The 24476-nt window shown below is 52.3% G+C and overlaps 1 protein-coding gene across 1 annotated transcript in view; it reads right to left on the bottom strand.

Moving 5' to 3' along the window:
• The window catches only part of DCDC2C (doublecortin domain containing 2C), a 203456-nt gene that overhangs the window by 132323 nt on the left and 46657 nt on the right, over positions 1–24476 (bottom strand). The window contains exons 7-10 of the mRNA XM_044262257.1: positions 18522–18648; positions 16556–16656; positions 13905–13973; positions 10178–10219 (exon numbers count right to left, since the gene is read on the bottom strand). Coding sequence (XP_044118192.1) covers positions 10178–10219; positions 13905–13973; positions 16556–16656; positions 18522–18648 — 339 coding nt within the window. The remainder of the gene's footprint in view (positions 1–10177; positions 10220–13904; positions 13974–16555; positions 16657–18521; positions 18649–24476) is intronic.

Consider the following 24476-nt stretch of genomic DNA (forward strand, 5'->3'; position numbering starts at 1 on the left):
TAGGTAGGGACCATGAAGGATTGAAAAGAGCAGGGACATAGCAAAAGGGGAAGAACATGTGCAGACGTAAACAGTCAGGAGCGCGGTATGACGCTAGGGGTTGACCGACATCAACGAGTATTGAGGCACGGGGCCGGAGGGAAGACTCAGAGCTGGGAACATTGGAAAGTTGGCACCATTTGGTGCCTTTTTAACAAAGAGCAAAGGTGCCACAATCAAGACGAGGAGGAACCAAGTGGTATTGAAGACATGTCTTATTTGAGGAGACATCTAAGTGGAAATGCAGAGGTTCATAAACATCACAAGGTCCTATGTGCTGTGAGCGTCTGGAAGACGTGAGGTCATGCAAGCTGCCATTAAAGACAAAGGACAGAAATGGCATTTGGACACAGAAGGGGGATCAGAAGGGAAGGTCAACACAACTCAAATAATTCCAGCCATCCGGGTAAACTCCCCATGAGGGAAGCAACAGAGAGAACCAGAATGACAGAAGGAGAGGTCTCTGCTTGGGGGTCGGTCAACAGAGAGAAGTCAACAGGCTGTTGGGACTAGAGAGTGTCATGCTACGGAATGCAGGAGTTTGTGACCAAGAGATTGACATGCAGTGTCGAGAAAAATTGAAGGATGAGGCAGCAGATGAGAAATGTTTGCTGAGTCCACCCATCACAGGGGGGCAGCTACGGCAGAGGCAGCGGGGAGGCCAATGAGGAGAGACGGGGGAGAGAGGAGCGATTTCATGCGGCACGCCTGGCACGGACAGCAACGGCAACCCTCTTCACATGGGGCTATGCACAAAGCAAATGACAAGGAGCACTCCAGCTCAGCACATGCAGACAGCCGGGCACACCTGCTCCACGGCCATGCTGGCGGCCACCATCGGAGCCACCTGCTGGACGACCAGGACAACGTCTCAAAGCAGGCACCTCTGCTTACCGGGGAGCAGGACAAACGTCCATGAGCAGGGGAGAGATTAGCAACATTGACAAGGCAGACAGAAATTATAGGCACGGCAACCCTCGCGAGTGGCAGAAAGAAGAAATTTTGGAGAAGGAGGGAGACTGGGCTCATTTAGGAAGTGAGGGGATGTCTCTTCCTCTGGGGCTTGAAGCCGCAGTCTGACTAAAAGGGATGCTGAGCAAGAGGCCGTCCTAGGAGTCTCTCCAGGCCGAAACGGCCACCCTCTGCCTCGCTGGCACCCAGAGGCACCATATCTGACTCTCATCCCAGAGTTCCAGAAAATTACCAGGAGCTGTGGAAGGGCCACCTTCATGTACTTTTAGAAACACATGGGCTGGAAAAGAGAAGAAGACTCGGCCCTAGAACGGATAGATGAAGATCTGGACGAGATCATTGTCTCCAAAAGATGCCACTGAGCCCTCCAAGCATTCGAGGGCTTGAGGAAAAGCAAACAAACCCACAAGGAGCCAAAGCACACTTCGTCCCCACGGGCTGCAGCCTTTCCGCAGAACCCAGGACAGCAGCCGCTTGTGTTCTGATGGCAAGGTCCACACCTTCCTGTCTCTGTACACTGCACAGAGACTTGAGCAACTCAACGGGCTCCGAACGCAGAGGCTACCCTCACTGGGTATCTGGAACTGGGTTCAGGCAGCTCTGTTGCAATAGGAAAATCTCCTAAAATCACAGTATTGAGAGAAGGAGACGACGTTTCCATTTGCTCCTCAGTAACATGAAAGGGCCGGAGAAGAGTCATTTCTAGGGGTGCTTCTGGCACAGACTTTTTTTAAGATTTATTTATTTGAGAGAGAGAGAGCACACGTGTACACATGAGCACAGGGAAGGGCAGAGGGAGAGAGAACCTCAAGCAGACCCCCGCTGAGCACAGAGCCCCACATGGGGCTCAGTCCCACAACCCTGAGATCATGACCTGAGCCGAAGTCAGGAGCCAGGAGACGGACCAGCTGAGCCCCTAGACACACCAGCTCACACTTTTACGATCCCGCAGACCCGGTATCCTGATGAGGCTGTCAGTCAGTGGCAAGTGTGCAGGCCTTGTGACACACGTTTGGACAACAGTGACGAAGTAGGTTGAAGGTTGCTTAGGCTTCGGATTCTGAGGATGGAACCGAAGGGTGTGGAGGAGCCTTTCACTCCACCCCGAATAGCTGTACAGTTTGCTGAAATTCACATGCACGCTGCACTCGTGCCGTTTACCGATTTGTGAAATGCATTATTTAAGACATTTCAATGTGAGGTATAAGCTTGTTTTTTGACTTACCACATGTTCAAAAAAAAAAAAAAAAGAACTATTTTCCCTACACTCATTCTATTTCCAAGCAAAAATACGAATTTTATTTATAGAAGTTCTTTTGCTCTGCCGAAGGCGGGTCCTCCTCCTTCGGTCCCAATGTAGACAAACCCCGAAGACGAATGAAAAACATGCTTCAACTGGATACCACGTGGCTTCACAGACGGCTACAGGTTACAGGTACTGACTACTTCTCTTCTCTGCTCTCTCTCAGGGAAAGGTGTCCAGGTTCATAGAAGAGAACGAGGAATCGAGAGTAAAGGCGGCTGAACAATCTCGTTGTCCGTTCAAAGGGCCCGCGAGCCTTCCAGCTCCCTTCCTCCTCCTCTTTTTGATTTTCTTTTCTCTATTCTACTCATGGGAGAAGATATTTTTCCTCCAAAATATGGCTATCAGTTGGGGTAACTAAGTAATAAATTCACCTAAAAGTACCTTCCCGGAGTGTTGTGCAGACAGCCAGTAAAGGTCTCTCATTAAACTTTCCCAGAAATGAGAATTTAAAACGCTACTCTCTGTGTCCAAAATTATATTTATGGCCCTGTGCTACTCGAACCAAAACTCCAGACTGCTTGGCAACATACAAAACGTTCTAAATTGACCACGTATATTTTCATAATTAAGAATAATTCATACATTTTAAAAGTTATAGACAGCATCTGTATAAGTCACATGGAAAACCAAGTAAACATGAACAAAATGCTTTCCTTTTGTGCCTGCGACGCTCGTGTGCCTGCGGTGATATGTTAATGTCTGGGTGGTGCTGTCGGGTGAGCGTCTGACGCAGTTTCGGCTGACGTCATGTGTTGCGGGACCGAGCCCCACACCAGGTTCCACACTCAGGGGGGAGTCTGCTTCTCTCCCCCTCCCTCTGACCTTCCCCGACTCTCTCTCTCTCTCTCTCTCTGAAATAAGTCAGTCAGTCTAAAAAACAGAAACAAAAGCCCTGCCTGCCTGAGGCCAGCAGCAGTGCAGGAAGAGGACCACCCACGGAGACCAGAAATGGGCCTGTGGCCCCCATTCTGGAGCTAGGCTCACCGCAGAGGGGACCACCTCGTGGAACCCAGAAAGACCCCCTCTTGGGTCCTGCTTCTCCTGCTTATGCATTATAAGTTCTGTACGACTCTGCTCTCAGCCCACAGGAGGTTCCTCTGCTGATGCCTTTAATTAAGAGTTTGCTCGCTACAATCCTGGTGCTGTTCTTGTCTATGTCCTAGCAGATGGGTCCAAAGAAGAGTTTTGTCCGTCTGCTAGTAATCGATTTTCTGTAGCAGAGAGCAATGTAGACAGCTGCTGAATGAGCAACAGACGACCACGTGAGCAGCCCAGCGCGGGCTGAGGACAAGCTGCGCGCCGACCTGAGCATCTCCGTCCTCCCTTCCTCCCTGCACAGCGACAAGGGTAGACAAGGGTACCAGACACACCTGAGACACACCGGGACAAGCTGGGAGCCAGAGGGAGCCGGGGGCAGTCCCACCCCGGAGGCAGCTGCTGGAAGGAAGTCTGCCTGCTGCTCACACGGCTGGGAGAGGTCAGGGACGGGCAGGCCCCGCAGGGAGCAGGAGCGAAGTGCGGACGCTTCCCAGACAGAAGGCGATAGAAACAACCGGCCTGCTCCTGCTGGTCTCTTCCTAGCTGCCCTGAGGTACGACGGACAAGTAAGAACCATGTATTCAGTTGGCAAGATGTCGTGGTGTTTAAGGAGTGTCCCTGTGCGGCAGGGACTGCAGACAAGGTCATGAGCACATCCGTCTCACACAGACACCGGCTTTGCACATACATATGGCAAGAACGGGTAAGATCTGCTCTCGAGTGAACGATACGGCGCTGTTAGCTATAGAGCCCGGGCTTGTTCTTCCTATGACACCGATTCTCGCTCACGTGCTGCTTCTCCAGACGGAACGAAGCCTTCCACCTCGCCCTCCAGGTCCCTACCCAGGATTTCTAAAATTGCACGAACTCAACAGAAGTGTTTCAATGGAGCCGCCCTCATGGTTCATCCTATTATAAAACACATATTCAATACACTACATTTTATTAGTGAAATATAGTTGAAGATAAATCATTTCCACTGTTTTAAAGTGCAAATTTATTTTTTTTGTTTAAATCCAAATGTATCTCCTATGCATAGAGGAAGCCAAGCCTTATTTTTCTAGAGCCATGTAATTCTCTAAAAATTTCATTACTTAATAGTTAATTCACCATACCCCACTTAGCATTATTAATGACTTACACTTAGCTTTTGCGACTTCGGTGTTGATCAATATGAACCTCATCTCTCAAAGAAGCAATAAAATACTTAGCAGTAGTGACAGAATGGTATCAAGATAATAAAAAGGGGAAAAATGGTAAAGATACTGAGCAGGCAATGAATTTCAAAAATCAATGAAAGAATCAATGCCGTTTTCATTTTGTCACAAAAAACCCTGAGTCAGAGACAATGCTAGATCAAAAACTCCCTGGTTTTATGGGCATCTCTGACAATGTTAATTAAATGAAAACCCTCTCCTGATGGACTGATGGAGCGTACGAGAGCGAATCACGGTTCCAGGTTCACACCCCCATTTACCGAAACAAGATGCTTACACAGTGTGTCCAGCGGTAGCTACACGCAACGGAAGATGCCTCATGCTCTGAGCTTAGCATGTATTAAATTTGTTAAGTCATTTAACTGTGATTTATGTCAGGTTATATAAATCATTATTTTGATTATTTTTTAAAATGTCTCACTGTTTTGTTACTCATTTTATAGCTAGTGATGAATCAAGTACCCACTTTTCTTATCTGATCTTGTCGGGCATGAGGACAACGTTTCCAGCCTCAGTGACCACAAAGAGTGGGGGAACTTGCAAGGAAAAGTTGCCCGTTTCTTTCCAAACCTCCTGTCCTGTGAGACTTGATTCTCAAGTATGTCTAAGCACAGTAGCATTTGGGGTGGAGTCAAAATGACAAGAAAACCAGAAAACAAAATAGAACACGACTCTCTTTTTTAAGAAAATAAGCTCACCAGGTGGTGGGTATTATAGAGGGCACGGCTTGCATGGAGCACTGGGTGTGGTGAAAAAATAATGAATAATGTTTTTCTGAAAATAAATAAATTGGAAAAAAAAGAAAATAAGCTCACATGTATCAATGATACCTAACTCCTCTTCTATAATTATGGGACCAAAATTACCACTGTTTCATTCTATTTTGTTTTTTAATTTTCTTATGACTTCACCCAAATTCATATTGTGATTTGAAATTTCCTACTTTTCAACAACATAAACACTGAAGACTAGAAGCTAGAAGAAGGTCAAACCTCTCTCTCCTGCCAAATTCTCATCCTAAAATTCCCAGGACTGTTCAGTGAGGAGTTTTTTGAACAAGCAGTGCTCCTTGGTGGGTAAGGAAGGGAGACTCTGAGCAGAATGTACACTCCTACCCAAGGGGCTGACTCTTCATTAGAGAAAAATGAACAGAAGGCATGGAACAGGGAGTTATTGAAAACCTGAAAGCACACACAAAATAAGTGAGGACAGTTGAGGAAATGACATACTACAATAGCCAGCACAGTCGCTAAAAGTAGAGAACACTATGACCAGATGGGTGATTCAGACATGTCTTGGAAGAAGTTACCGCTGAACCAGATGAAGTTTGGCATTGGGGAGAGACTGGAAACCAGGCCAGAAACATAAGCTCAAAGGTTAAGTATGAGAATCAGTGCCCCATAGTGCAGCATTCGTTCAGAAAAAGCTGGGGCCAGCCCTCTCCTGCAAGGGGACACAGCACCAGCTCCCCACAGAAGAGCTCACACCTGTACAGACAGGCGTCCTCTGACCATCTGCTGACCATCTGCAACTGCTTCCCCACACCTGGGTTCCACTTCTTCTCACTGCCCACACTATTAACATCGCTTGTTTTCTTGTTTTCCAATGGGCTACAATATAAATGCTTCAAAGGCAGACACAATCTGCTATTTTTCTGTCACACTGATGGCACTGAACACAGAAAGCTCAACAGTTCTGAAGTGTTGGTTACAGTGGCCATGACCATGCATTCGGAGGGACCCTGACTCGATCTTATCACACATCACATGGTCATGAAACACACAGAATTCCCCTCAAAAAGATGAGAGACCATTTTATAAATCGATGAGTTCATATGCTCAAAATCTTACTTGTTATTACACACTTACTATTAATCACTTTATGCTTGATATTTGAAGCTCTTGAGGAAAAAAAATGTTATAGTCATCATTTCATCATCTTACACATTCCGCACCTGGAACTTGTCACTATAGCAACCTGTCTCAATGCCTCTAAATATAAGGGACCCGTATGTCCGTGTGATACCCTAAAATGCAAGACCTAAACAAAGCCTCCAAATTGCACCCCTACATTATTCCCAATGTTCTTTGGTGACTTTCAGAGACTTACTATCAGTCTAATGCAGAATGGAATAATTCAACATCTGGTTTCATGGTTTGTTTTATTTTGCATTTTTAAATGTATCACCGGGTAAATTATTCCTTCTGTTTTCTTAAGCCTCTCAAGTTTTCACCCCAATAGCAAAGATACCAAACGAGAAATCAAATGGAACATTTATTCCAGTAAAAGAGAAATGAAATTGTCTTTTTTTATTCTGGCATGAGATCCAAGGTTCAAAACAGACAATACTCAAAAGGCAACCTGTAACATCGCTCTAGAGGAAGCCCACATAAGCACAATTCATATGTTGTCTTTGGTTGTTTGAGGTTTTTCTTAATGTGAGTGACATCTCTTATCAAAAATGTTCAAATCTATTTTTAATAAGTAAATTCAACATTTGAAGTATACTAAGAAAAACCCTAAAATACTGAAAATACCCTAAATATTGATTCATAGTATTAATTAAAATATTTTTTATTATCAGCAAAGTCATGATCCCTTTAAGACATGATGTAAAAAAGTTAATGGAAAATAGCCCTTAAAAATACACACAAAAGTGGAAATAGATTCTAAGTAGAAGAATTCAGTATTTTTACCATTTTTATCTGTATTAATAAGTCTATAACAAACATTATTTTTATAATTTGGTAAAGTAGCCTTGATTTTTAAACATGGGATATCATAGAAGAAAATTCAATTTTTCAAAATAATTAATGCCAACAATGAGTAAGGCACTGTGTGTCCCTGGTGTTAAGAAAAATGAAAATATAGGGGCACTCAGTGTCTCAATCAGTTAAATGTCTGGCTCTTGATTTCAGCTCAGGTCATAATCTCAGAGTTGTGGGATTAGCCCTGGGTTGGGCTTCACACTAGTTGTAAAGTCTGCTTGAGATTATTGCTCTTCCTCTTTTCTTCCCCCTTCTCTCTCTCTCTCTCTCTCTGTCTGTCTCAAAAAAAAATTTTTTTTAAAAAGAAAGAAAAGTGAAAATGTAAATAAAACAGAATGCCTCCTTCTAAAGGCTTTAACCTCTGGTAGGAATCACAGTAAGAGGGGAGAATAACTACCCCTATAACTTACTCCTCACCCACTGGAGAGGACACTTCATGGCTATTTCTAATCTTTACATGGACTTCACAGGTTGGAAGTTATCCCAATTTTGCACATAAGGAACCTGAGGCTCAAGGCAGGAAACTGCACCCCAGACACAGCTTACGTGTGTCCGGAGTTTGCCCTCTTCACTCCATCCTCTTTACCAACACATTCAGACTGAGAGCAAGGAACACATACATCAAACAAACGATCTATTTTCCAAAGAGTTACTGGACACTAAAGTCTGAGAGAATGTTGTCTGAGCTCAGGGGGACATCTCCCCGAACACCCATGGTTGCCTTCCCAGCAAAGTGCGGACGAGCTGGTTGCTGAGCATTCCAGGGGATGGAATTCAAGATAAGAAAATTGATGACACTGATTTTAATGAGAGAGATACAAGTGGGAACGGCCAAGTGTCTGATTTCCAACTGAAAAACACTTTCATTAAAATACTGCAAACAGGGCGCCTGGGTGGCTCAGTGGGTTAAGCCGCTGCCTTCGGCTCAGGTCATGATCTCAGGGTCCTGGGATCGAGTCCCGCATCGGGCTCTCTGCTCAGCAGGGAGCCTGCTTCCCTCTCTCTCTCTCTCTCTGCCTGCCTCTCTGCCTACTTGTGATTTCTCTCTGTCAAATAAATAAATAAAAATCTTTAAAAAAAAAAAAATACTGCAAACAGGGGCGCCTGGGTGGCTCCTGGGATCGAGCCCCGCGTCGGGCTCTCTGCTCAGCAGGGAGCCTGTTTCCCCCTCTCTCTGCCTGTCTCTCTGTCTACTTGTGATCTCTGTCTCTCTGTCAAATAAATTAATAAAATCTTTTTTAAAAATACTGCAAATGCTGTTTTAAATACAGATATGTTGCACTTTTCAAGAACTCGCAAACCCATTTTCTCGATCAGTTTTTTTGAGGTATGTAAAGCTATAAATAAGTAAAAAGTTGTTGACTGGGTTAATGAAGTGCAGAGAAGTAAACTTACTGAGGGGCACTTCGCAAGTTTACAGGAGAACTAGGACAGGAATACGGTGCTTACATGTGGCCACGTGCCCATCAGCATGCTGCAGGTGCGTCCGCTTCTACATGGCTGTGTGCCCCTGCCAGAGACAGGTGCATCCGTTTCTGCCTGACTGTGTTCCCATCTGCCAGAGACAGGCACGTCTACTTCTACATGGCTGTGTGCACATCTGCCAGAGACAGGAGCATCTGCTTCCACGCGGCTGAGCACACATCTGCACGCGACATGTGTATTCGTAGGTGGTACTGTAGCTCCTGTGTGCGCCCCACCCCAGGTGCTGCGAGGATTCTTTTACAATTCAGTTGTCTCGGAGAGCATAAATAAAAGTCACAACATCGAGTACATTTCGTACATGTTATCTCTATCCTGGAAGTTGATTTTGCTATAAATAAACCACCAAATTCACAGAAAGAAACTGAGCTCTGATTGTCTACAGCGCTGTCCTGAGGTTCCCGTGGGGGAGGTGGTGGACGGTGCATCTACGGCAGGTTGATCTCCTGTCAAATCCTGGCTGGTTTTCCAGCTGGTTTTGATTAGGCAACCTTCCCAAATACTAGCATTTCTGGCCCAAGTTTTCCATGGAGTGACGAGAAGTCTACATGCACTAAGGAATAAGTAAATAAAGTCTTGCCCACTCTGAAAAAATCACCACGGTCACTTAATCATCCAACAAATAACAGTGAGACCTTTTTTTTTTTTTTTTTTTTTTAAGTAGGTTCTGCTCCCAGCACGGAGCCCAGCATGGGGTTCGAACTCACAACCTGAGATCAAGACCTGAGCTGAGATCAAGAGTCGGAAGGTTAACGGACTGAGCCACCCCTCCCCAGGTGCCCCAGTAGTGAGACTTTGATTCTGCAAGGGACAGAGATACTGCCAGGAAGACAGGACCGTGGGGATGAACGTGTCCCTCCCTGCTACGTGGGGCCAGCCGCCCAGACAGAGCCACACCTTCCTGGGGAGCTACGAGTGTCACGGCTCTGGGGGGCCTGCGTTCCTCCTGTGGCCCCAGGCGTGGACACCTCCCTCCTCAGCCCAAGGGCCGGGCCCAAAGGTGCAGGTTTTAGGGCTTCCCGGAAAGCCCAAGTGAGCATCGGCAGGTGCCTGCTGGTGGCTGGCTTCTGGAGGGTGCTCCCTAACACACGACTCGAGGAGAGGCTTGGCCCTCCTGCTTTCTTCCTATCTGCCCTTCGGGTGGATCTGCCCGCCTATCCGAAATGTCTTAACCGTGTTTCCTTCCCTCTGAGTTTGCTTCCTCTCTGTGGGAGCAGAGCTGCCATGCATGACGGCGAAGTAGAGGTCTTACTCCTGAAAAGGCGGCTGGCAGGGTTTTGGAATCCACTGATTCCCCTGTTAGGTCTGTCTTCAGAGCACAAAACACAAGAATTACAGAATTTGTTGATACAAACCTTCCTGTCGCTATCTTCACAAGGACTTTCATCTTCCTTTTCCTATTATTAAAAAAATACAGTAATCAACTCTGTGCAAGAAGGACCGGGTCGAACACACCCATGCTCCCCCTCACTTTCCTGGTTGGCGTGCAGACCCTGCAGGGCTTCCTCTCCGGCTCCGGCCCCCCCACTCCTCCCCTTTCCCCGCCGAGCTCGTCAGGCTACACCCCTCCTCTCCTGAGTGGTTCTCACGCCCTTCTCAGTAAGCACCTGCTGCAGAACAGGACACACCATATTCTCGGCTGCCGCGGGGTGTTCACCTGAGGCCCTGCTCCCGCCTTCAGACCCGCATGCAGGTCCCGCTTCCTGCTTCCCCACACCCGCGACACCAGAGCGTCGACTGCGCATCAGCCGCCAAGGATGCCTCCCTTGTTTCTGCTTCGTGTGACTAATGTGTGTGTTGGTGGGCTATTCCCCTCGGACGGTTCTCCAGCCTCCAGCTCAACGACAACAGTGTGCCGTGACCACCTGGCTAGCAAGTACACACTTCGTCTGGATTAGTTCACTTGTCTGAGCTCTTCAGATGCGTTAGTGTTGCTGTCGCACTTTAAGGTGACAGTATTTCCGACGTGTCAGAGATCATCTGCAGAGATGACGTATGTAAGGCGTCCTGAGGATGAAGAAGTGTCCGATGAAAGCCTGGCTCTGATTCTACTTCTGCTCCTGGTGTCATCCCGTCTGGGCCAGAAACGTGCCTCAGGACCAAACAAACCCTTGTCCACACCCTCTGGGCCGGAAGAGGGCCGCGTCTGACCCGGACGCCGACACAGAACTCCTCCCGCCCCAGGCCTTCCTCATGGCCGCAGAGAGGGGCTGGGGGAGGCAGCAACGAGGACCCCGTGCTCGATGCACCCCGAGATTCTGCTCAGGACAATACGGTGTTTGCGCACAGACAGCGCCGATGGCCGCACGCCACGGCAGGGGGCCTTCACACCACCGAACGGTGCTCCTAAAAATGGTCAAAATGGCAAGTGCTATGTTTTTACATAAACATATTCTACTACAAAAAAATTTAGATAACAGAAACTCTTATGACCAAACAACAGAAATCTATATTTTAAAAATAATGTGCACAATAATACGCTTACAGCTTTGCAGGGTCCCTTTCATTTTACCCCAGGATGACAGACTTAAGTTTAAGCACCGTAGCCACAGGAGCTCAGAGCAGATCGCAAATGGTCACGAGACCCCTACTGCGTCAAGGCACGGTCCCGGACACGGTGAAGGACACGTGACGCCAAGCCTCACGCTCGACCCCCACCCAAGGAATCCACAGCGGGCGCAGGAGAGACAACTGGCCTCTTGCCCAGGAAGCGTTCGCTGGATGTCGTTTCTTTGCTATTGCTACTCCCTGTTACAGTGCTCGTAACACGCTTGCTCGCTTTCCGACCCCTCAAAAACATGGGCTAGATTTCAGGGCCAAAACCCTTCAACTCCATGTGGCGTTTCATGCCAAGAAGGAAAAGACACAGGGAAGTCCTGGGAAGCAAAGATGGCGCCACGTGGACGTCAGAGCAGGGAGGCCCTTCTGGCCGTGAGCAGCGCGACACCGGCCATCGCTGGGAACAGACCCCGGAGCCCGGCACGGGAAACAGCTCTGCTGAGCAATGAGGCACAGCGAGCACAGGCTTCAGTACACAGGAGGAAACACAGCCTCGCTCACTCACAACCGAATCCAAATCCAAGCTCCCCACCTCCTAACTACAGGGTGGAGGCAGGTGACGTTCTCGCCCATGTCCTTGCTTCGGGGTCTGCAAAGCTGGGTGCCGACTCCCGGGGAAGCGTGCGTGGGAGGAGAGGCAGCCCCAGCAGCGGGGACGAGCGCAGCGCCCAGCAGAGCAAACGCTCGGCAAACGGGAGGCTGCTCTCCCCAGACCCCCCGCCCACCACACGTCATCAGTGTCCAGACAAGAGAGAATGGGGCCTCCACTGCTCCGTGTCACCCTCTTTCCCCAGAAGCTGAGGTGGCAAAACCAGGCGGTTAAAAGCCAGACGCTTGGGGATGCAAACATTCCGATAATGCATTAAGAAAGACACTTGGATTCACTCTAACGAATTAAATCTACTGATGGATGCCAAGTCACTAATACACACGGAAACTCCCAGAGGCCCCAGCAGATTCACACAGCGAGTCAATAAGGCACCGTGACAAACGTCAGTGGCCAGACCACACCAGGGACTCTGGCTGCCGCACAAAGTCACTGTCATCACGATGCCTGTGCCCTCTTCCTGCCGAAATACGGCCATAGGTTACTCCACGCCTGAGCACAGAGGGTCCGTCTCCGCTCCTACCCCCGCGCAGGCAGGAGCTCCCGTGTCACCGTTCCCCGCGCTCCAGGACCGACGCTCAGAACACGCTCTCACTCCGACAGCACAGCAACGAAGTACGCTCTTGCCTCCTCGTCTCCAAGACCTCCCAGTCACGTGTGCCTTCACGGAAAACCACTTCCACATCAAAAGAACAGGAGGAAGGGGAAGAGAATTGCTTGAAAGCGCATTCCCTGCGACTGTTTACATCTGGTTTACATCATAACCCCCACCGGTGGTGAGAAACCCAGACAAACGTCCTTCTGCCCAAGCGCCCTCCCCAGGTGGGCAGGAAGCAGGCGACAGCTCCGTGTAGCCCCAGCCCCTTCCACCCACGCTCCGGGCCCCCTTCCCTCTGTTTCTAAATGCGGAGCACGTTTACGAGTGGAAAAGGAATGGCTCACAAGGCGGCTGCACCCCAAGTTTCCTTATAGTTCAGGAGGCTTCAGCATTAGAAGAGACTCACACTTGATACCCCAGACTTAACCACACAACCTCCTGCCTGGGGCCAAACAGTTTAAAACAAGAGGGGTGCCTGGACGGCTCCGTTTGGTGAGCGTCTAATTCCTGATTTCAGCGCAGGTCATGATCTCAGGGTCCTGGTCAGCGGGGAGCCTGGTTCTTCTCCCTCTGCCTGTCCCTCTGCTCGTGGACTTCTGTCCCCCCGCAAAAAAGGAAATTATAACTATCTGAGGTGGATATGTTTATTAGCTTGAATTGCCAAATATTCTGCAAATAAACAATTTAAAGATACGTTTTCCCAGTGCACATACTTCAGATGGACTCGTCACCTCATGACGGAGGTTATGCACCCCAGGAACGTGTCCTGCTTGGAAGGCACAGCTCAGCGTGTGGGGGAGGACGGAGCAGACGCAGAACCACGCAGCCCGGGTCCGCGGGGCTGGCTCGTGCTGCCATCCGTGGAGCGCGCGCCCCGCGTCCCGCGTCCCCGACCACACCAGCTATTACACAACACCAGCGCCCCCAAAGCAGAACGTCCGTGGCGTCCGCAGACGCCTCCACACCTACACACCTGCTATTCCCCTCCCCACGCTCCCTCTAAAAATACACCTTGAGAGTTACTGGGAAAACAGTTTCTCAGTCCGTGACTGGAAGCATAGGAAGAGGTCATTAGGACCAGCAGAGGTGCCATGAAAGCTACTCACATGATTCTGGCACCCGAGAGACTGGATCGAAGGGACCACCTGCCTGGGAAACACGCGCGGTTTCTACCTCCACGCTGCTCCGTGTTCTGGAAAGCGGTGGGCTCTCTGCTTCCCTCTTCATCCAACGCGAGCTCCACCCAACATGCTAGAAGGGTAAGGACGCGCCTTTCTCCCACGGCACCAAGTACAAAATAAGAGTGGGATTAGCTCACCTTGTGGCTTTCAAAATCAGGGAAGCTATGAAGTATCTCTTCATCTTCCTCGACTATCTCCGCAGGTGTCTGCAGAGAAAACACACGGCGGCCTTAGTGGCAGTCGAGCGATGTCAAACCCCGGGAAAGGAGCAAAGGGGGTGAGAGCAGAGCTCTGTGGACCGCTTCTGTGGACGGAGCTGGAAGTGTGGCCGGTTCTCCCAGCCTCCCTGACCTGCATTTTTACCTTCGCTCCACTTACGAAACGCTAACCCATTGAATGAAATTGTCGGGGACATCGTTAAGGGAAAACACTAGCAGCCCCTTTCCTGTAAACAGGAGTGGATCATCCGTCCAGATGCCTCTTGTCAGTGGGCAGCAGATGCCTGTGGACCTCCGTGTGCCACTGGGACCCCAGTCAGTGCCCTCCTCCCCGACATTCAAGCCTGGTCTGCCACAGCCCGGGCGGTCCCAATCCTCACACGGCGGGCCACCTCGCGTCTGTAGGCATCATGTCCAAGGTTTTGTGACTTGTCAGCAAAAAGCAGTGAGCTGTGTTTAACTGCTGCCCTGGGTACTCTCCACGAGGGGAAAGCCACGTAGTCCTGTGGCTAAGAAAGAAAGGGTCCCTCAGAGCAACGTCAACGTATTTCGGTGCCCGTCAGGGTAGGCGCGCCCCGTGTCCACTGCGGGCTGGCGAGGGGGTCCCTTGTTCATCCGTCACCCAGGAAGCCAGACCAACAGGCATCAATTCCTTGTGTTCCCACGGCTTCAGAGGCAGAGGGACAGTGTGGCTGTCAACATGCGGCCCATGACAGCCGCCCACGCGTCATCACTAAAGGCTGTGAAGCCGCACCTGATTTCAAGTGGATGGAGGAGGATTCTTCCAGCAAACGGCCACGGCGGGTGCCCATGAAGAGACCTAAGGACCCCACAGCTCCTGCCAGCTGACCCTGGAAGGTGCAAGACCGAGTCTGGGGCTGTGTAGACATGTGGTCTAGATGGTCCCCCTAGCCTGGACCTCGGCTGTCCAAACGTTCCGAAAACTCAGAGCCCGCATAAGCACTGCCGTCCTGTGGTCCACACGGAAAAGTCACCGTGACGCAGGGACCGCCCCAACTGCAGGAAGAAACAAGCAGGACAAGCACATCCTCTCAAAGGGTCACCGATGCCAACGCTTGCTTTGTTCATTTATTCAGCAACATACACAGAATGAGGGGCCCCGCAGTCCTGACCCAGGACGGTGACGGACAGTGCAAACCAGCGTGGCCCCCGAGAAGCTCAGCCACGCGGGGAGACAAATGTTAATTAAGTCACACAATTAAGTAGAAAACCTCAACTGTGATATGCTTTGTGAGAGGGACTCGGGGAGCTAAATGGGCTGCCAGGACCGAAACAACACAGGAGACCACGGAACGTTTCCTCTGCTGCGCCTACAGCGTGAAGTATGAGGGATGAAGTCCTTAATCTAGACGAGGGTGAAGAAAGAATATTGCGGACAAAGGGGAGGGCGTGTGGCGGTCTTCCTACGGGAGGAGGCGCAGAGACGGAGGGGCACGGGGGGGGGGGGTCGTCGGCCCGCGAGCGGTCACGGTTATCTAGCCGGGGACGGCGGTGGTCACGGCCGGAGGGATGGCGCTGAGACAGAGAGGACGAGCGCTTCCAGACACACTCAGGAGGCACGGCCTGCAGGCGTTGAGGTGGTCTGGGTGCAGAAGGGCTGAAGCCGTGAGTCCCAGGAGCACCTGTGAGTTGGTTTTCTGTCTGACTGGATGGACGCGTGTCACACAGCCACGGAGACAGGAGAGCGCAGCGTGTGCGGACGGTGTGGAAGGACAGCCGCGCATTCCCGCTGTGCTGAATTAGTGTCTCAGAACATCGAGCAGGGGTGTCAGCTCCTGGGGTGTGTCTCTCTGGACGTGTGTGTGTGTGGATGCAGCGTGTATAGATGCGTGTCTACCTGTGTGTGTCTGTGTGTACATCTGGGCCCCGGGAAAGAGACCTGCAGAGAGACTGTGCCATAGCGATGCGGAGAAGATGTAGAGCAATCACTGGCCTGACCCGACCCGGGCAGACCTCCAGCACTCGGTGCCAAGCGGAGGACCGGAGGTCTGCCGAGGATGAGAACGGGCCCCCGGGCTCACTTGGGACAGCACGTGAGCCTTGAGCTCAAGGCTGTGAGTTTGAGCCCCATGTTAGATGGAGAGATGACTTAAAAAATAAACTCTCTAGGGGCACCTGGGTGGCTCAGCGGGTGAAGCCTCTGCCTTCGGCTCAGGTCATGATCTCAGGGTCCTGGGATCGAGCCCCGCATCAGGCTCTGCCCATCAGGGAGCCTGCTTCCTCCTCTCTCTCTGCCTGCCTCTCTGCCTACTCGTGATCTCTCTTTCTCTGTCAAATAAATAAATTCTTAAAAAAAAAAAAAAAAAACTAAGGACGCAGCCACAGACCATGACAAGTGCTCAGAACAGTCCCCAAAGCAGAAGAACCCACCGGGGGGGAGGAGCAGGCAGGAAAAGGTGTGATGCAGGACCCGGAAGATGAGTAGTAACTGGCCAGAGGGGGCACAGAACATGCTAGAGGCTGGCAAGCATGGGGGGGAGCGACGGCAGGCAGGGGGCTGATGCAGCTCGGACGGCTATCGGCAGGGTCCTGCGACCCCCGCAACCCACCTGGTCCGCGGGCGCCTCCACCTGCACGTCATCGTCCTCTCTGACTTCCGGTGCTCCTTGGGTTTCCGTGTGGGGAGTCTGGGCTTTGTACACGTCACCTTCTGGAGGAAAACAGCACAAACAGGTGTTCAGGCCGACATCCCCTGCACATTCTCTGGCCCAAACCAAGGTCGCGGCTCCGTACCACTGAGTTTCCGACGTGGTGCGCGGGCAGCTGGCCCTGGAGCCCTGCATCCCACACAGGATCCCCATGGCCTTGCTTCTGCCTCGTGTCTGCACGGACGGTCGTCCCTGCATCCTGCCCCCACGGGACTCGGTCCCAGAGACAAGACTCGCCAAACACTTGGCAAACACGTGTCCAGCCGACTCCAAAATCAAAGCGACCCCCTGCCCGACACCAAAGTCCTAGTCTGAGGACATGCACCTTGGTTACTTCAAGAACTTCCTTTGAAGTAAGGAACTAAATGCATTTTAACCGACGAGGTGTTAAAACCGCACGTTGGGAAGCAGTCGGCTGAGCCCACAGAGGAGCAGCAGCTCGCCGGCCCCACAGCCGCACGTGCCACAGGCTCACAGAATCCGCAGGTGCTCGAAACCCTTGTCCTCACCCTGACAAGACTTCAGCGACAGCAAGGGGCCGGCCACTTCCCTCAGCCCCCAGAGGACGTCACCACGGTCGTGATGGCCTCGGTGACCGCAGCTCACCCGACTTGCTGTCCTTCCCCGCCCCTCCCAGCCCTCAGCCCCAGAAGGACCGCCACACAGTCCTCGGCGGACGGGATGAAGGTAAGAAGACGGCCGAGGGCAGCGTCCGTCCCCCCAGGGCGCCAGGCCCTCCTCTGCCTGCTACTTAACACGCACGCAAGTCTCTGAAAATCCTACTGTGCCCGTTCGTAGAGAAGCAGCGTGCGGCGGGCCCCACGCTCGGGACCCCGCTCAGGACCACGCTCGGGAGGGCCGTACCTGGGACCCGGGCCCCAGCACCCCACGCTGCTTCCCGGAGAGAAGGCCGGGTGCCTGCCGGGCAGGCCCGGCCATGCAGTACAGGCTTTGTCGAGAAGGAAACTTTTCATGCACTGATTAAAGTCTATTACGCGGACTACAGGGTCAGTAGGCTCTGGTCTTCGGCCCATGCTGGCCATGGTCAGGCTCTAACCGCACACTGTGTCCGCCGTGCCACCAGGCAGGAGCGCTGTGAGTGCCCAGCGTCCACACCAGGGCCTGGTGCACAGCCGGACAGCACCGTCATCCGGATGGGAAGGCCCAGCGGGGACGGGGAGCCGGAGAGAAGCGCAGGGAGGTCAGGACGTCACCTGCAAACCGGCAGAGGGTCCCGGGAAGCTAAGAGAACATTGGCGCACGAAGAGGAGGAAGCCGGACTCGCTGCCCTCCTTCCCCTGGTCCTAGCCTCTGTGTCACCAGCCCCCGGCGATGCCCCTGGGACACACACCGACGGGACGTGGGGCAGCTGGCTCCCAGCCAGGGCTCTGCAGATAGAAGCAAGAGCAGAAAAAGTATTTTTTTCTAATTATTTCATTTTAAAGTCAGCTCCAAAGTTTACTCTTTCAAATTCCCTCACACTTAAAAAGTAAACCCACACAATTCCGGTGGATTTGAGCCTCATGTTTCCCTCCAAAGGCTGAGTAGTTTGCAGGTTGTTTACTGCGTCGCCCGTCCTTAGGGGAAAGCACGCCGGTCCAGATGCTCCCGGAGACGACAGAATTCCTGCATTGATCTGGAGGGCTTCCTGGCTGGGGAAGCCCATTGCCTTCAGCGCCGGGATTCTGTTTCTCTCCTCTCTCTAGACGGCCCCTGGAGCTGAATGTCTCACTCGTGACCCAGACAGTCACACGTCCAGGGCCACAGTCAGTTACAAGCCCTGCGTCTGCAGAGGAGCGGCCCCGGGAAAGCACATTCTCAAGATGGCAGCAGTTTTCCCGCCCACAGCCAGACGAACTCACATTACCTGCGCCGCCTTGCATTAAATGATCCACCAGCGTTTTCTTCTTTCCCTCTTTGGCATAAAAAACAGAATCCTCTCCCTTACAGGGAATGTCGTCATACTTGTGAGGTTCTTTTCCTTTGGCGTCCTCCTAAGGCACAAATTAAAAATAAAAAGTGTGAGGAACAGCAGTGCCCCCTGAGTCTTACCCGTTGGTTTGAGAACGACCAGGCGAGCCTCGCTGGGGCACCTGGGAGAGCGTTCCCTCCTAGCACCCAGGTCTGGACGCCCCGTCCCTTACACTTCTCTTCAGCAAAGTGGCAAAACACCTCCCTCCCACGGCGAGGACAGTCCTTCCCAGGAAGGAAAGGCCAGTGGTCAACCTGGAGGTGCCCCCATCCCCCCATAAGTCCCGACAAAATGAGGGGAGGCTTTGGAAGGAGGCAGGTGAGTCTGAGGAGGTCCTAGAAGCCTCATAAAATCACTGTTTTCAACACTGACAAAACTGTTGCCCTGGAACCCCTGAGCAAGGGGAGCATCTCTGATAAAAGGCTATTCGGCATGTTTTCCGAGACAGGTTGGTTTGGGATTGAGACACAGGGAAACTCAGATGGTCTGAAAGAAATCTACAGACAGTAATGACCGAGCACAAGGGGTTACAGTGGACAAGGAGCTCGTTCTGAGCACATCCCCGCTCCGCCCCGCACACCACCTTTCCAGCTTCCCTGTTCTCTGTCTTTACTGAACGCAGGCAGGACTATATAAATCGGGATTTCTCCCGAGCTCTCTTCGGCGCCTCCCTGTACCATCAACATATGTATGGCACAAACGACCGCGCTGTCCTTGCAGAAATTAAAGTGCACAACGTAGTCCCTCGACCAAATACAAGAACCAAGAGAAATCTTTCCACCTACTTTAAGGGGCTTTCCTAAAAGCTGCAATCATGCCCACAAGTAAGGAAACAAGATCTTGGCAGAACGGGTCGTAGAAACCGAACACAGTATGTGCCGCTTGTGTTTGGGGCAGCTGGGGGATGGGATTCAGAAAACCTGCTTGACTCCAAGCATCGCTGACCCCGATTCTCGCAACCATTTTCCCGACAAGACAAGACACCCTGTGTCCACTGCTACCTCGGAAGTAATACCCGAAGGACAGTGACACAGGAAGGGTCCCACTCTCCTCACGAGGACACAGTGCGACCACGGGGCAGAGCGAAGCGCACAGGGAAAGCAAGACCATCGCAGCCCAATCCCGGCCCCCCAGCCCCCCGACCCCAGGCACGGTGACTCGACGGAGCTGAGTGGAAGGTGGCCCGAGACGCAGAGGACTCGGGGCCAGCATGACGGCAGATAAGAGCGGGCGTCAGTTCAATAAACTAATCTCACTGTTTCATCTCGTAGGTGACCACCGCACCTGACGGGAACACACTCGTTTCTAGAAGCTCCGTACAACTGCCGAAACCTGGAGCCCTGCTAGGGTAGCTTCTCACCAAGTCCGAGCCACGCTCACCCGCGCACCCCGTTGCCTCCCTCCCCTTCGTCCCGTGGCCCAGCACTGAAGCAGACTCAAGTGTGCGTGACTGGTCAGGGGGGCCGTGGCTCGCGTCTCACCACTAGAAGGCTGGAAGCCCCTTGGGGCCAGAGATGTTTGTCTAATGACGACTTCCCAGAGCCGGGAGCCGGGAGGCCGCAGAAAGCGCCCGGTGCGTACTTGCCCGGGGAGTGAGGGAGCGGCGCCCGCACGAATCTCCTCCCCCCGCACCTCTCAGATGCTCCTGGAGCAGGCACAACTTCGGGGTGGAGTTCGGTGCCTCGGCTCAGCGGCTCAGCGCTGGGACCCTCGCGTCTAAGCCCGCTACCCTCCCAGCCCTGGGCCAGCCTCCTCCCTGCTCAGGCTTCGCCCATCGTCCGGGTCCTCCCCAAGCGCGACGCCCTTGCTCCGTTTTCAGATCCCAGGGCACGCCGAGCCCAGGGTCCTGGGGCCCCGTTCCGGGAACACCTGCATGTCATCACAGAGCACAGGCCCTGTTCTCTGCCTTCCCGGCTCCAAGCAAGCAGGGACCTCCCGCCACGGACTCGTGACGAGGAAGTCATCCGAGCAGTTGCTCAGGAAACCTTTGCTGATCTCTTGAACTGAGTAAGAAGATGTGGGGGAAAGTAGGAAAAAACAAGAAGAATAGGACAAAGACAGGGGAAGGGTTGGGGCACCTGAGCATCTCTATCCCTCGGTTTTTCACTCAGGTCGTGACCCCGGGGTCCCGGGATTGAGCCCCACATCGGGCTCCCTGCTCCGCAGGGGGCTTGCTTCTCCCTCTCCCTCTGCAGCTCCCCCTGCTTGTGCTCTTTCTCCTCAAATGAATAAATGGAATCTTTAAAAAAAAGCTGGGGGCCGGACTGCAGGGTCTGCAGCGCCCGCCCAGCTGCCCGCCCGTGCCCGAGGCAGCCTCTATGCCCCTGCTGTCCCGACCTGCCAGGGACACCCCGGATGCTTCTCCACAGCTGCCACCTCCTCCAGGGCTGGTCCTGCTCCAGCGTCACCGTGTCCCATACAGACGAGCCCTCGTGCACTCTCCCACCCCCGCGGCCCACGCAGCCCACGGCCACGCACCTGCAGCCCTTCCCTCCGGCTCCCGGCTGCTCCGTGCTCCCCAACGTCGGCAAGGGGCCGCCTTCAGCTTTACACACACAGCACCGTGCAGCGGACGCTCTGTGTCTCTCATGGTCAGGGCAACGCAGATTCACAGACGTTCTCAGAAACAAAGGATTGGGTGGAAAACAGAGAATCTGTGGCTTCCCCGCGCAAAGAAACATCTGCAGGTCACCCGGCCCCCACTCCTCCCTGCCCTGAGTCCCGAGTCTCAAATCAACGCGACGTCTTACAAAGCGGCAGGTGCTCCCTTCCCATTTCGTTAATCTTTCCCCCCATTAAAAACATTCTCGGGGCCCATACCCCAGGCGCGCCGTGTTCACTTCTCCGGAGTGCTGTAGGGACTACGCCTTTCTCGGGAGCCTGTTTCACCCGATCCAGCTAAACTCAATGCGGCTGTAACAGACTGTCGTGCTCAGGCACAGGAAGGGCGGCCTCCCGAGGGGACATGGGTGAAGTGGAGAGCGTGTCTGGTGGAGGGACAGGAACCACCCAGTTAGTTCTGAGTCAAGCCACTCCCAGGGGAAGCCGGTGGTGCACGCTGAAGGCCTCGCTCCAGCTTCCCGAGTGAACATCCTGCTTCCACGTGGGTGAGGGTCTGCCATCAGAGAGCCAGGTCCTACTCCACGCATTACTAAAGCGGAACATATGCCAACATTTGAACCCGACTGTTGCCTCTTCAAGCCACTGGAAGGAGACACAAATGCAGCCTTGGATGTTATGTGATGCTGCAACAGTCTTGACGTTAAGAGCCCGCAAATGTTAGCGCCGATGCACTTACTCCCCACTACGCTTTGCAGTTCAGACCTGGTCATTAGAGTGTGGGTGTCCCACGGTATGCGACTCTCTGTGTCATACATGTGTGCATACGCGTACACACGCACACACAGGAGCCTTTACCTGTTTTATCTCTTGTTCATTTCAGGTCACTACACCGTTTGCACTCCATGCCCAGAAGAGCAGTCGGTAACATTAACATCCTGGCTGTGGCTCTGATAGAACACAATGCCTATTAATTATTTACCAACATGTCATGGAGGCTTGCACATTAGAATAGTCATTTTAATATGGGAATGAAGTTTTAAACAGTTATCAAATTAGCCTCACTTCTTGGAGAGTAAGAGATACAAAATCGTGCTAAATGAGTTGTTATAATACGGAATCTGATCGAACAAAATCAGGACAGGTTCATTCAGGTATTTTCCTAGGACTCAACAGTCACGGGCAGGTTAATGGACACCCGGAGTCCGGCGGCCTCTCCCACATCCAGTCACCCAGACAGCCAAGCACCTGGCCATTGTGTTTCTCCTCATTTCATGGAATCAAATGCCATGAATCATAAGACGCGTGGTTATTTTTCGTGTCGCTAAGTAACAAACTACCAGCTAAACTCTGCCACACACTCTGTTACCTGCAAGTTCTGTTTTCCACTGAAACAGCCTTTTTGGAGCTTTTAGACGTCCGTTTTTATCACATAGCACAAAGAAGAGGACAAACCACAGAAACAAACCGCTCGGCTCGGCTCGAGATCCCACACCCCACATCGGGCTGCCCTGAGCCATCTCTCCTCACAGCTGAGCACATCGGGGCTTTGCCGTGCCTTGTGGGAATGCACCACTACTGTTCTGGGATGTTCTCCCAAGTGGCTCTGCACGTTTTTAGGCTGGTGCTTTCTTGCCTGGAGCATGGGAAGCAAGGCTTCTGCACGTGCCTCAGTCACGAGATGAGGCGGAAGAACGTGGCAGAGTGCTTCCTGGCCGCCAGACCCCTCTCTGGACACAGGGGAGGTTTGCACACCGTGGGCGCGGGCCTCCCACTGCACGGGGACTGTGCGCAGCACCGCCGGCGGATGTGCTCCAAAAGCCCACAGCAGCCCAGCGGCCCCTACAGCTGAAGGCCACCCGAATGGAAGGCAGGCGCCACCGGCCCAAGACCCACCCAGCCAACACGCAGGACTGGGAGACGTAATAAAGTGTCGCTGCGCTGACCCCCTAGGCCTGGGCGCCGGTCGTTCCACTGTCACAGATTCCCGAGCCTGAATCTTCAGCTGCGCGCAGCCAACTTCCCTCCTCAGGTGCCAGAGAAGAGTGAGCTCTTCCTTTGCAAAAATATCCACGAATATCCAGCCGCCGCGCTATCTTTGTACCTTTCTGGGAATACGGTAACTTTCCGCTTCTCTGGATGTGATTCTGAGTCACATCCACGTCACCGTGACGACGTCCGCCGCAAGGACGCCCGGCGTGTGCTGCCAACCGCGCTCGCCTCGGCCGAAGAGACAGGCGACGAACGCGAAGCCACACGCGACGCCCGCGGCCAGGCGCGGAGGCCCCGTACGCAGGAGGCGCCCCACTTCCCACGGAAGACACATCAGAGAAGTTGAGTAAGAGACGAGGCCCGTAAGGAAGCAACCGTACTTGCCATCCCGTGGTTGCTGAGAGCAATTCTAAATCCCAGCCTCAAAAAGTAAAATAACAAAATAAAAGAAAACCCAACCTCATGCCGCCAGAGAAGCCTGGCACATGGGCCAGTTTCCTTCCTTAGAAACGCACCTGTTCCTCACACGGGGCAAAAGTTTGTAAGTACTGAGTTCTCAGCCCACATACTACACAGACCTCCACACGCAGAACAACGAATGAGGGAGACACTTTGAGAGGCGTTTTTTCAAGAAAAGCACAGATTTTACATCAACCTTTGTCATAATCAATGCCTGTTCTGTTCTTTTAGAAATTCCCTTTTTTTTTTTCTGGAATAAAACGTGTTTGCTCTGCCGTTCCATGCCATGCCTTGTCATACATCACAGAACATTTTCAATGATAAGATCTAGTTTTTTCTGAAATAACACATTTTATTTGCATTGCAGTGTATGAATGTCTGTGATCCTCCCGTTTAAGATCCTTCCCGTTACACGGCGTCCTTAAAACCTGTTAACGTTCCAAAAGAGAGGAGAAAGCACTATAGAGGGTATCAGAACAAACACGTGCCACATTTTAGACCAAACAGAACAAATATTTAGTAAAAGGGAAAGAAAGCCCCACCCCCCCCTCAGGACCCAGAGTCGCAACAGCGTAATGAAACAAGGACGTAGCGAAAGCAAGTCATGACGACCCCCAAACCCGTGGCTCCGTTCTCTGTGCCCAGAGGCTCCCCAGATCACTCAAGTATGGGATTCCAAGGTTGTGCCACTCGGGCTGTTTCAACATTCGCAGTCAGTGTCCACACCGCACGTGAAGACACCAGTGGAGGCAGCTGAGAAAGCTGTGAGGCTGGACACCTGTGCACATCCACGAAGGCTCCCTCTCCGCCTGGAACGTCTGCCCCTTCTCTGGACCACGT

The sequence above is a fragment of the Neovison vison genome, chromosome 8 (assembly GCF_020171115.1).
Source record: "Neovison vison isolate M4711 chromosome 8, ASM_NN_V1, whole genome shotgun sequence".
In the NCBI taxonomy this organism is placed as follows: Eukaryota; Metazoa; Chordata; class Mammalia; order Carnivora; family Mustelidae; genus Neogale; species Neogale vison.